Source organism: Lontra canadensis, unplaced genomic scaffold (assembly GCF_010015895.1).
Source record: "Lontra canadensis isolate GAN:19392208 unplaced genomic scaffold, GSC_riverotter_1.0 scaffold88, whole genome shotgun sequence".
NCBI lineage: Eukaryota > Metazoa > Chordata > Mammalia > Carnivora > Mustelidae > Lontra > Lontra canadensis.
The window spans coordinates 7,283,066-7,296,480 of record NW_022631082.1 but is presented as its reverse complement, the minus strand read 5'-3'; the positions used below and the strand labels follow the sequence as shown (position 1 = coordinate 7,296,480).

General features: G+C 55.3%; 1 protein-coding gene across 2 annotated transcripts; it reads right to left on the bottom strand.

Moving 5' to 3' along the window:
- Nucleotides 1-208: 208 nt before the first annotated feature.
- Nucleotides 209-12,250, bottom strand: CCDC130 (coiled-coil domain containing 130). Of its 2 annotated transcripts, XM_032835865.1 has the most exons (10): nt 12,207-12,250; nt 9,672-9,716; nt 8,381-8,434; nt 7,097-7,179; nt 5,716-5,771; nt 4,304-4,364; nt 3,381-3,523; nt 3,127-3,299; nt 1,025-1,163; nt 209-891 (listed from the first exon to the last, which is right to left on the bottom strand). In XM_032835865.1, the coding sequence occupies exons 2-10, from the start codon at nt 9,672-9,674 to the stop codon at nt 425-427; spliced, it is 1,179 nt and encodes a 392-aa protein (XP_032691756.1). In that variant the 5' UTR covers nt 9,675-9,716; nt 12,207-12,250; the 3' UTR covers nt 209-424. The 2 variants fall into 2 exon arrangements, with proteins under 2 accessions (XP_032691756.1, XP_032691755.1); XM_032835864.1 differs by lacking the exon at nt 12,207-12,250 and having other exon boundaries at nt 9,672-10,185.
- Between the last annotated feature and the right edge of the window lie 1,165 nt (nt 12,251-13,415).

Sequence of the window (13,415 nt, the reverse complement as noted above, 5' to 3'; positions counted from 1 at the left end):
CCCTTCACACAGCCTGTGTTGCCTCCTCTGGGAAGTCTGCCTTGACTGCAGACCAGCTGGAGCCACCACCTTGAGTCATGCCAGGTGGGGGTCATGGCTGAGGCCACAGTTATGGCGGCAGCATCACACTGGCTGGTGAGAGTCCCCAAAGTTCAGTTGGCTGGGGTTGGTGGACAGCCCCTGGGCCTGGCTAGGAACCTGAGGCAGGGACAAAGAAGCAGGTCTTTAATGTTGGGATGATGTCCCACAAGGCACAAACACCCTCTCCAGCACCAAATAAATAACTCCACCACTGCAGGAAGGCAAGGTCTGGGGAGGGGCAGTATCGGAGCGCTCCGGGGGCTGGTGGACAAGCAGGGCTGCAGTCCCACGGGCCTCCTGGGCGAGTCGTAGCCTCTGGAGCGGGTCTGGTCCCCAGAACCGCTCACTCGCTCTCTGAATCGGAGTAATCAGCCACAAGAGAGGAGCTGAGGGTGCACAGGTGTGGCATGTCCTCCTGAGAGGAGCCTGGTGGGGGCTGGGGCCTGTCCTGACATTTCCCCTCCTGCTCCCGAGGCCCCCTGCTCTTGGGGGTCTCGGCAGTCTCCGGAGAGCAGTCTCGGGGGGATGTGGGCCCATCCTGGGTGTTCCCCTCTGGCACCCATGGCTCCCCAGACTTGGGGGTCTCCGTTGTGTGCTGGGGGCTCTCTGAGACCTCCCGGGACCGCCGCCGCACGATGCCCAGGTCCTCTACAGTGATGGGGGAGCAGGCCGGTGCTGATCTGCGGTTCTGGGCCAGCTTCTTCAGGACACTGCCGGCTTTGCTGCTGCTGGTGGCGGGTCCTGGGGTGGAGGGGAACCAGGAGCGGCTGATGATCTCTGTCCGCTTGAGTTTCTGCTTGTCCTCGTAGGCTGAGGGTTGGGAGGGAAGAGAGGGAAGGAGGTCCAAAGCCGCCCTCTGCCCTGGCCTGCCATGGCCCACTCGTGGCTGAGGACCCCCATCTCTGCCCGCCCAGTCCCCCAGGCCCGCTGGCTCCCCACGCACAGTCCAGAGTGTGGAACTTGAGCAGGGCGGCCAGCCTGCGGTCGTCCTCTGTCTCGGGCACCAGTGGAATGGCCAGGCTCGCCTTAGCCTGAAGCGCCTGGTCCCTCTCTTCCTCCTCCTGCATGGCTTTTTTCTTTTCCTGTGTGGTGGGGGACAGGGTGCGGGAAAGGTGTCAAAGACCTGCCTCTTCCTTGCCCGCTGACGTGGGCTGTGTTCCTCTACTCAGCTTCCTGCGCTTCAAGCTCGTTTGAGGAAAGGGCCTCCCACAGGGCCCGGGACACAGAAGTCACCCAACAAGCGCGAGCTGCGAGCGTCATTAACACACGTACTGTTCAGTCCTCTGCTCATTCATCCCATGAAAATTTACAGAATGGCCAGCTTGTACCAGGCCTTGTTCTAGGCACTCTCTAGTGAGTGCAGCAGTGAGCAGACACAAACCCTTGTCCTCAGGGGGCTGACATTCTAGTGGGTGACAGACACAAGGTGGCGAGGATAAAAAGAACACTGGGAAGGGTGTAGGGAGTGAGGGGTTCAACTGTAAATGTAGTGCAGGAGGGAGGGAAGGGTCAGGCAAGGTCTCCCCGAGAAGGTCACATGTGAGAAAAAACATATGAATGAAGGAGTCATATGCATATCTGGGGGAAAAGTGTTCCAAGGTAGGGGGAACAGCCTGTGCCAAGGCCCAGAAGCAGAAGTGTGCTTGGAAGAACAGAGAGGAGGCCAGTGTGGTCGGAACAAAGTGAGTGAGGGGAAGGTGGGATAGTGGGGAGGGGAAATGAGATCAAGCAGGCTATGGGCTATGGGGAGGACTTTGGCTTCTATTTTAAGTGGGAGCCTTGGAGAGTTCTAAGCAGAGAGAGGAGTATTCACAGGTGCCTCCTGGTGGCCATGTGGGGAACAAATACTGTGTGTGTGTTGGTGGGGGTTGGGGGGGGTGGTCAGGAGCCTAGAGACAGGGCAGAGAGACTGTGCTGGTCCACGCGGGAGATGATGGGGCTGTGGGAGTGGTCAGACCCTGAAAAATTTGCCAACAGGAGACAGAGCTGAGGGGGAGTCAAGGTCGACTCCAGATTTCAGGGCCTGAATCCCTAGAAGGACAGAGATGCCTCTATTGCTGAGAAAGGGAAGATGTGGGTGGGTGGCTCAGGGACAGATGGGGGCTTGTTAGGGTGTTATGTCTGAGGGTCCTTAGATGCCTCATGGGGAGATGCCCCAAAGGCAGGGGACACATAGCTCAGGGCACAGGCCCAGCGGGAAGCACATGTTTTCAGTAATAAATAATTAGTAAGAAAACTAGCAGTTTTACTCCAAATAATGACCACAGAATGATAAGGAAAGGAAGCAGGAAGGAACAAGAGCTGGAGGATGGTGACAGCTGGAGCCCCATGGAGGTTATTGGGGGAGCTCCTGCCTGCCTGGGGGGCACAAGGCAGCCCCTAGAGGGGGGGAAGAGGGAAGGTTCTCGCATCCTGCAGGATTCTCCAGTGCCCCGCCGGATGCCCGAGAGGGTGAAAAATCCATTCATGGTGCCCTCGACCCTGGGCCCAACTCCCTGTGATGGGGCTCCAGCCAGTATCTTTCATACAACTTCGGAAGTCACTGTGGTCACTGACAACAGGGCCCTGGGGTGTCCTGGAGGCAGGACTATGTCCTGGTCGTTTGCTCCTGCAACCTCAGCGACTCGCCATGTCAGGACAGGGGTCTTGGCCAAGCATTTGTGTACTGAAATATGCACGATTACATTTCATTGTAGGTGACTTTCTCTTAAAAAAAATTTTTTTTTTAACCACCAGACACTGAAGAGAGGACTCTGGTAATTATGCGGGGGTGGATTGACGATCTATGGACTTTGTGTGGGGATAGCTGAGTGGACCCATGAAATATGTATTATGAGCTGAGCTGTAGGTGTCCGCCTGGTAAGCCGGGGCTCCTCATGGGTGCCCGGAGGTGGGGATGTGGTCAGATGGGGAAACTGAGGCTCAGAGGGCTAAATGACCCACCTATAGCTAAGATGTAGTGGGGCGAAGGCTGCCCCTGTGTTCTCTCCCTTCCAGTATCCGTGCCCCCCACCCGCCCCTCAGGGTCCCCCCGCCCCTGCTCACCCGGAATCTCTTCCGCAGCATGCTGTTGAGTGCGAAGTCATCCTTCCAGGCGCTCTGGGCCTCCTGGATGTGGCTCAGGGTGGGGAGGGCTTTCTTGAGTGTGCTCCGGTCCGCCTCGCCGTGCTCCAGGCGGAACATGGCGTCTGTCTCCAGCTTCTGCTTCTTCTCGTGCTCTGCAGCAGCCAGAAGGCAGCAGGGCCTTGAGGCTCCTGCTCAGGCTCCGGGCTGGCCTGGGGCCCGCCCCCTGCGCTCACCTGTCGTCAGCACCTGCTCGTTGTCTGCCATGTCCCAGCGCTCCTCCTTGCGCTGGGCGCCGCTCACAATCACGTAGTCGCAGTTGGCAGGGTCTGTCTGCATCTCGATGTAGTTGACGCAGAGGTGGCATTTCATCCGGAACCTGGGTGGGCAGAGGGCGGAAGTCAGGACACTGCAGTGGCCCCAGGTCACCCGCCACCCCTGCCTGCTTTCTTCTGTCACGTGTCACGTGACAAATGTTCACTGAGCACCTACCCACCAAGCTCTGCATCTGGGGTTAGAGCTGCAGGTCAGACAGACTGATGGGCTGTCTGGCGTCTGCTCACTTTTCACTCATGTATCCAACACACCCTCCCGAGTTAGGCTGCTCTGTGGCACGCTGACTGGCAGCTGCTGGGGACACAGCAGTGAGGGACGCCAGCCTGCTCTTGGAGGGACTGACCTTCCAGCAGAGGCCACATAGGCAGCAAATGCATGAGCAACCACTGTCTGGTGGTGAGTGCTGCTCTGGAAAAGGCCTGAGAGGCAGTGTTGGGGCAGAAACCCAAGAGGAGGGAGCCTTGTAGATGACTGGGGAAGAGCGTTCCAGGCTGAAGGCATCCAGGTGGGGGCCTTCTTGGGGTGTGTGAAGGACCTCAAGGGGGAGAGTGGGACAAGATGAGGGTAGGGAGGGGATCGGGCAGAGCGCGCAAGGCCTTGTGGGCCATGGGGAGGGCTTAGGCTTTTACTCTGAGGAAGGTGGGAACCATGGAGAGTTCTAGGCAGAAGGATATGCCCTGACAGACCGGGACAGTGTCCAGGAAACGACTGCAGGGAATGGCCATCACGGAATGGCCACCCTCTGACTCCGATTCCTCTGGAGCCCCCTCGCCCTGCAGCTATCTGATGCATCCCTCGGAGACGCCCGCCGGGCTGCCTGTACCTGTAGATCGGGGTTGTGTAGTAATTGCCAACCTTCTTCTTTTCGGCATTGTAGCGAACCCCTGGGAGGAGAGGGAGAGAATGAAGGCTCAGCATCTTTTCCCTGGGTGGGCGGGCAGAAAGGGGTGGAACTCCTCCAGACACAGCTCTGGAGGACCTTAAAATTCAAGGTGGGAAAGAGCCATGTCCAGGCTCCACGACAGGTGCTCAAGCCACAGAGGAGGGTGGGTGGTAGCAGGAGGGCCCAGGTTCAAATCCCAACTCCACCGCATTCCAGCCAGGCAACCTTAGGCCGGCTACTTTGGCCCTCTGGGCCTCAGTTTCTCCATCTGTTCAACAAGGAAGACTATAACGCCCACGGCGCAGTGATGTTATGAGAACCCCAGGAGCTAACAGCACACACGGATCACTTAGCACAGGGCCTGGGACGTGGCAAGTGCTCAAGAAGTGTTGGCTTTTATTATTAATGTCTGTGTTTTTTTGTTTTTTCCCTAATTAGATGACATATACTCCAGATCTGTTTAACCTTGCTCATGCGGTGAAAACAGCTTCAACTACAAAAACAGAGCTTAGGCTGGTGGGTGGTGTGGCCTGAGTTCTCCCTTCCTGGTGGCGGCTTCGGTTCACGGCCCTGAGGGTGACCTGCCTCTGGCATCAGGCTACATCCTGTTTCTGTCCCCTGAGCACTGGTGGCCTTCACTGCAGATGCCCCTGGGCTGGGTCTGATCGGGGGACCTACTGGCAAGAGGGGGGTGTCACACATCCACCTCAGCAGTGGGGTGGCCCAGCCCCTCCTTCTTCTCTTCCGTGGCCCCTGGGAGAGGGGCTGGACCCTTGTGCCAAGAGCCACCACCACGCTTGCTTACAAAGCAAGCTGCTGCCCTGGGCCAGGCACTACGTGAGGAGCTGAGGGTCCCTGTGTCACAGAGCTGGGAATGGAAGCCAGGCGGGTCAAGTTACTGCCCCGTGGTCTCAGAGCTGCCCTGGGACCATGGAGCCGTGCCTGTCTGTCTGCCCGTCCATCTGTGGCATGGACAGGGTCCAGACCTTAAAGGTAAGAGCTAGGGCAGGGGTAGTTTGAGTTCATGAGCCCTCACGTGTACTGTGTGCTATATACTTTGTATGCCACATGCATGGGGTGCGCACACCACCTGAATTTATGGCTGGGTAAACTGAGGCCCACAGAGACTAAGTCACCTGCTGAGGGTCCCCCAGCTAGGAAGTGGGAGAGACAGGCCTCCTCACTGCTCTGCAGCGAGGTGCCCACAACCCGCTGGTCACTGGGATGCCTCTCTCCTCTCATATTCCTGATCGGAGCCCCCGGTGTGGACGGGCCAGGCAGGGAAGGGGCTCGCCGCCTGCGGGGCGGGACGGTTGGGGGTGGGGTGAGGAGTGGGAGCAGGCGGGGCTCACCCATGCCGATGTGGTTCTTGCAGCCATCACACCAGATGTTAAAGGGCATCTCAAACCTATGCGAGTAGAAAACGGCTCATCAGCACCTGTCCGCTTGGGCCCTGCCTGAGTGTGCGTGCCCGTGCCTCCCGCCGCAGCCAAAAGGCAGAGGACATGTGCATGAGGAGGACAGAGAGCGGAGGGCATCCCTCGAGGCAGGCCGGTCCCATCATTCTGCTCTCCCGCTGGCTCAGCCCGTCCGGGTGAGTCCCTGCCGCTGCGGCCCTGTCTTCACGCCTTGCCCTGTGAGTGACCCCAACTGGAAGGGGGCGGTGGCCCAACCAGAGTTGAGCAGAGTCGCTGTATGGTCCCTGGATTTTTCTGTGGTCTGTCTACAACACATGATCTGGCTGTCCATGTGCAGGAGTGACAGAACGCGTGCTTCAAAATACCACGAAGTGATGAATGACGAGGCGAAGTCAAGAAGCCTGAGGCGGCCCAGCGGGGCGGGCTCTGGCTGGAGGTGTGGGGAGGGGTGTTTCGAGGTCACCTTCATCTTGGTGCCTCCCCAGGCCATGATGGCACTTGGATCTTGATTCTTTTTCTGTTGACATTCCTGCCTCTCATGACTGTCGCTGGATCCTCTGCTCAGGCCCAAGGTGCACCACAGAGACTGAGGTCAGTGTCCATGATGCAGAGAAGGGCTCATCCTTCTAAGGCAACACAGGCTGGCTTCTGTTTCCTGTCACCGCTGACCCACCGGGGCGTGGGCCACAGACCAAAGGAGAGCCCTGAGAGACGGGCCACTGTCCTGGCTCGATGCGGCCATGGCTGGGATTATTTATCCACTCCTTACCCGTACCCTTTGCGATGTGACTCTACAATGCTTCCTGTTAAGAGGTGGGATGAATGGTCCCCACCCCCACAACATGACTGGCTTTGGGCAATCGATGAGCCAGAAGGGACAGTGTGCCCGCTCTGGGGCTTGGCCTCAAGAGTCCTTGTATACCCGTGCTCGCTCCCTTCTGGAACCTGGGTGCTGCCATGTGAACCAGCCCGGGCCAGCTGACTGGAGGAGACACATGTGGGGCGGAGCCTAGTCGTGCTGGCCCAGCCAGTCCGCAGGCAGGTGACCCCCGAACAGGTGAGAGAGCCCAGCCCGCGTCAGCCAAGGCCAGGGAAGGCCAGCAGAGGCAGCCAGCTGAGCTGCAGAACTGCGAGCAACATATGATACCTGCTTATCATTTGATGATGTGGCAACAGCGGACTGACAGGCCGACTTCCTGCTTCCTGGAATTGAGACCCCGTGACACGGGGCAAAATCAAAAGCACCGAATTCTCCTAGAGCCTGATGCCGGGTGGTACAAAGCGCAGGGGTCCCCAGGTGGGGCCGGGGCCTTACCTGATGATGAGGATGCCTTGAGACAGCTTCCGAGCCCGCTCCCGCAGCGGGTGGCTGTTGTGGTATCGGTTGAGGGAGCCATGCTGCGCGGAGAGGACAAGGGGGCGGGTTAGCACAGCCATGCGGGCTCTCCCAGGCCGAGAGAGGCCGCCTGCTCATGTCCTGCGGCGGGTGCTAAGGGCAGACCGTGGGGGCACTGAAGGCTTGGGGAAGCAAGCAGGGCTGGATCAGGAATACAGGAGATTGAATCTTTGCTCTTCCATTTAGGAGATGAAAGACCTGTGTAACCCTGGGGAGTGATGTTGCCTTTTGCCTGCCAACCTGTTTCCTCCAACTGTCGACCGGGGCGGTGACTGTACTGGCCTCTGGTGCTGCAGAGACAATGAGGTGAGGGGACAGCACTGGTCAGCGCTTACTGGCCACTCCATATGCCTCATCTTGGGTTATTTGTTTGTTTGTTTGTTTTTAAAAGGGTTACTTTAAGATTTTATTTTTAAGTCATCTCTACGCCCAATATGGGGCTCAAACTCACAACTCTGAGATCAAGAGTCACAGCTCTACCAACCGAGCCAGGGATCCCATGACGCTGGGCTATTTTTCTATTTCCTCCTTTTGACATATGGGGAAACTGGCACAGTGAAGCCAGTTATGTGCCCCAGATCACGTAGCTGGGACAATTCGTTCCCAGGCCCTTACAGAGTGCCTACAATGTGGGACCACAGCTGTGAACGAGACAGATGAACATCTCTGCCCTCAGGCAGACATTCTAGAAGGGGGAGACAAACAATATCCAAATGAATGGATAGCGCATCAGGGAGCTATAAGGGCCACAAAGAGAAATAAAGTACTAGGTGATGCACAGAAAAGTAGATGGTGGTCAGGGAGGCCCTCTGTGGGGAGAGACCTGAAGGAAGGGAGGGAGCCTGTGGACAGAAGAGATTCCAAGCAGAGGGAACAGCTAAGGGAACAAAGAGGAAGCCAGAGGAGCTGGAGCTGGGAGAGCAAGGGGATCTGACAAAGAGCATCAGACCTCCCGACCTTCGCTGGAAACACACCAAGCTGGGTGGGTCCAGCATAAAAGGTCACTGACGCACAGCCACATTTACCACTGGGAATGAAGACTGCCCTGAGCCCGGGTGACACGTGCACAGCAGCGAGCCCACAGAGGCCACCCACACTCTGCAGCCGTGGCTCTGACTCCTAGAGCGGATGACGGGCCATGCGCCCCCTGCTCTATGGAGTCTCTTTGCTCGTGTGGACAAGGGGAAGGGAACCCGCCCTTACCTTTTCAGGATTGAAATCCGGAGGGTAGTACTTGTTTACACCTTTCCTTTCACCCTGGGAAGCAGAAGAGAGACGGGACTCAGAGAGGGTGATCTGGAGGAGACCTTGTTGCACAGCCTCAAGAGGCGGGGCCCGGATGAGGGAGACCGAGGGACATCCTAGAGAAGCCCTGGGCTCTGAGGGTCTCCACAGAGACTGTAACTTGGGGACTAGCGAACCACCGCTGTCACCGTGGAAAATTCCACAAGAATCAGACTCTCCTAAAGCAAGGATGCTCAGTGTTTTGGGGACCATGACTGACAGCCAGACGCATTTAACACTGCCACTGTGCACACGCACATAACCCAGTGAAGCCCAGGGCAGGTTTTGTGAAAGAACGCTTACCCCCGCTGCGAGGGTCTTGCTTTTTCAATGCTGGCAGCCGCCCCATAAACTGACCTCGTCACCCACCAAAGGAGTAGGTCTCAAACTGGGCTGAACATTATATCCCCCTGAGGAGTTTCTAAAATACTGATGCCTGGCCCCCAGCCCCAAAAGTTCTCCTGACGGGGGCTGCTTTGAGGTGTGACACTCGGACAGGGGGCTTTTAAAAAAGCATCCTGCAAAACAGGTGTTTGGACAAATCCTTGTGCACACCTGCTCACGGCAGCACTAATCACAACAGCCAAATGGTGGAAACAAGTCAAACGTTCATCGGTGGATGAATGGATACACAGAATACGGCTGATTCAGACGGGGGAACATTACTCAGTGGTAACACGAAATGAAGTTCTGATTCTTGCTACGATGTGGAGGAACTCAAAAACACTATGTTCAGTGAAAGAAGCCACACGTGAAAGGCCACATATTGTATGATTCCACTTACATGGACTGTCCCAAACAGACGAGTCCATGTAGACAGGAAGTGGGTTGGTGGCTGCCAGGGGCTGGGGGAGGGGACCTGGGGAGTGACTGCTCATGAGGACAGGATTTCCTTTTTGGGGGACATGGAAATGCTCTGGAACTAGATAATCAAATACTAAATGCCACTAAATCGTAAACTCTACAACAGCTCATGAATGTCACCTCCTTAAAACCAAAAACCAAAAAACAAAAGAAAAGAAAAGACAAAAAAGCTTCCTGGGTGATTTTAGTGCATGGCAAAGTTTGAGAACCACTGTACCAAAAAGATCACGATCTGGAGTTTGGAAATTCCACCTTTATAGCTTGGGGAGGGGGAGGGAAAGGGCTACTTTGGGGGCCTGACAAAGACCAGAAGTGAAACCCAACAAGCACAAGGCTGTCCACTCACCATCTTGGCAACTGCCTACCGGTCCTCACCCTCAGCACGGCTGATCTGAAAAGACGACGAGACACGGATTGTGCAGGGTCAGCCCCCTGCCCAGCGCTGCCCTCCCAGGGAGCCTGGTGGAGGGGCCAAGTCTTCCTGCCGAAGATGCCGTGGGCTATGTGTGGCAGCAGCGGCTTAGACGGTCCTCCAGAGAGCGGTGTTTGTCTGTTTAGAAAGACAGTGTCCTCTTCACTCTCCATCCAACATAGATTTCACACCTGACACCTTCTGCAGCCCCCATCGTGGCTTACCTGAACCGCAGCTGCCTCCTCCCTGGTCTTCTGGCTCTGCCCTTGACTGCCACAGTCTGTTTTGCCCACAGGGACCAGAAAGAGATCTTAAAATCTAAATCTGAAATATTGTTCTTCTGCTTAAACCCCTCCAGTGATCACCATCGGTTTGAGAATCAAGTCCAAACCCTTCCCATACCCTTTGGAGCCCCTGCCTGGCTCTCCAAGCCTGCCTCTTATCCCTCTCCCTCCCTCTGTTGCAGTTGCACTGGCTCCGAAGGCTCAGCAGGTGCAGGCCAACGGGCTTGAATGCTCTTTCACGGGCTGTCTGTTCTCTGTCACAGATCTCAGCTCAAATATCATCTCTGGCGGAGGCCTCATCTGACTACCTGATCTAAAGCCACTTCTCCCCTGGGGTTCCTATCACATGGCCCTGCCTATGCAGTCTGTCTCCTCTGCCAGGTTGCACTGTGTGTATCTCCAGCACCTGGGACAGTGCCTAGCTCCTGCTAAACGCTGACAGCGCGAACCACTCGTGGCTGAAGTTTCCTAAGAATTAGTGCAGGTGACACATGACAGATGGAAGGTTCCTTGCGCTGGGGGTGGGTGACCACCCTCCTCCTGTATATTTGCAGGAGAGACTTTTAGGTAAAATAAAACAAAGTTCTACTTGACACCAAAGAGAGATGCTACGAGGGACTGAAGCGTATTCTAGAATGCAGATTGGCAAATTTTCTCTATCAAGGACCACACAGTAAATATTTCTGGCTCTGCGGACCCAACTGCCTCTGTCCCAATGACTCAACTCTGCTGTCATAGCTGGAAAGCGGCTGTAGACAATATGTAAATGGGTGTTGGCTGCATTTCATCAAAACTCTATTTATGAACACCGAATTTTGAATTTCACATGGTTGTCACCTGTCACAAAATATTATACTTCCTTTCGACTTTTCCCAACTACTTATGAAGTCAAAACCATGCTTAGCTGTCAGGCTGTACAAAATCAGGCCGTGGCCTGGTTTTGGCCTGTGGGTGTAGTTATTTGGCTCCCTGTGCTAGAGTCAGGAAGTATCTAATTGTTTCTGCCACTTAGCTGTGCACCCTCTACTAGTTACTGCATGCCAGGTGCTCTATCAAGTCTGACATCACTGCCTTTTTTCGTCTGTATTAGGTCACTATTATCTGCAGTTGACGAACGAGGACATGGGGGCTTAAGTAACTTGCCCAGGCTCAGAGACGAAGCTGGGGTGCAAAGTTCCAGATGTAAACTGTTCCACCATGACCCTGAACATCTCTTCACCACAGATCCTCCATCTGTGAAGTGCGTCCCTGGACCAGATTTTCCCAAGGTCATTTCCAACCTAAAAATGCTTTTGTCAACCAAACAGAAAAGTGCCCACTCAGGCTTTGGGGCACAGTTCCCTGGGCCTGCATCCCAGCTCCACTCCTTCCTAACTGGGTGACTTCAGCCAGTGTCTGAGGGTCTCTGAACTTATACTTCCTCATCTGTAAAGAGTCTGTGATGGTGACAGGACTTTCTGAGGTTCGATGAAGTAAGACACTGGGAAGTGTTTGCAGGGTACCCCATTTTTAGGAGCTGGGGCTTTTACAGGGGTTTTTACCACCCCAGTGACGGGCACAGGTGGGGCTACAGGATGAATGTATAGAAATTTCTAGTCCTTGGTGTCAGTAGTAATCATAAACCCCACTGGCTTAGGGCACAGTGCTTGGGCTTGGATCCGGACTCTGCTCGCTAGCATTTTGACTTTTGTTAAAGCATTCCTCTCTGAGCCACAGTTCTCTCATCTATAAAGAGGGCTTACAAAAGAGTCAACCTGATAAGGTTGCTGTCAAAACTCAGTGAGTTGAAGTACTTAGTCCAGCGTCAGATGCGGAGTTAAATGTTGGTACATTCGACTATTTCTCATGCCAAACCGTTCTACAAGCATCAAAATCTCACCATAACCCAGTGAGATAGGGGCTCACTGGCCCCGTTTTTCAGATAAGAAAACCTAAGGGCCCTTCAGGCATAATACGGCCCGGGGCTGGGACTGAGGTCAAGGCCGGGGCCCGGGGATTTCAATAGGGGGTCGCGGCTGGGACATGGCCTGCGGACAGGGGGCTCCGGAGATGGGCCCACAACCGCAGAGCCCCAAGGCCCCCAGGGCGCTCGTCCCCCATCGGACGGCTCCGAGGTCGCGGGAAGGAACGACCAGACCCCGGGCCTTCCCCGAGCCCGACCGCCCCTCCGCCCGCGCGTACTTACCTGCCCTCCTCCTGACGTCACGCCGTGCCAGCGCCCGGAAGTAAGTGCCGGGCGCGCAAGGGGGCGTGGCGCACTCCCCGCGTAACGCGGACGCTGGCGCGAGGCGGGGCTAAGCCTCACCGCCTCTCTGATTTGACTGGCTGAATGCCAAAAGGAGTGGACCAATCCGGGCTTTCCCTTTCCAACTGTGGGGCGTCACGATGCTTCTCAGGCCCCGCCCACTCTGCCTGGCCCAATGCGAGCTTCGGTTTCCCCCGAGCGCAGTCGGGGTAGGCGAGCGGTAGCCCGACGTTGGGTCCCTTGCGGCCCGCGGGCCAAATCATACCTGCTCCCTGCTCTTGGACAGTTAGAGATCCAAGAATTATTTTTCCATTTTATATTTGAGAGGGAGGGAACACAAGTCGGGGGAAGGGAGAAGGACAAGCAGACTCTGCGCTGCGCACAGAGCCCAAAGCGGTGCTCGATCTCACCACCCTGAGATGGCTACCTAAGCTGAAATCAATAGTCCCCCACGCTTAACTGACTGAGCCACCCAGATGCCCTTATTTTTCCATTTTTAAATGGTTGTGGAAAAAAAAAATCAAAAGAATTACCTTTTGTGATTTGTGAAAATACTACGAAGTTCACATTTTAGTGCCCATAACTAAAATACTACTGGAAGACAGCCCTGCCCATTCATTAATCCAGTTGTCCACGCCTGCTTTCCCATTACAAGAGCAGAGTTGAATAGTTGCAATAGAGAGCGTGTGACCTAGTGTATGAGGTGCCTAGTGTATGAGATTCAGAGAACCAATGACACACTCTTTCCTCTGATGAGGCAGACACTTTAAATGGCAATTTATCAAGGCAGTGTGAGAAATGCTGACAACACTACTACCACTGCTACTATATTGTTCGCTGCTAGGCCCTGTTGTAAAGCCCACACAAGCCAGTTCTTCTGTGATCACGGCGCAGCCTATTAAGTGCTCGTAACGCTCCAGGCATCTTTCATCACGCTCACCACTCACCTACAGCTATCATCTCGGGTAATGCTGCTCCTAGAAAACGGATACTCTATCTTTCATATTTTACAGATGAGGGGACAGGCCCAGAACAGTTAGGTAACTAGCCCAAAGCCACACAGCTAGTGAGGGGTGGAGGATTTTCTTTTTAAAAGATTTTATTTACTTATTTGACCACACACACACACACAGATCGCAAGTAGGCAGA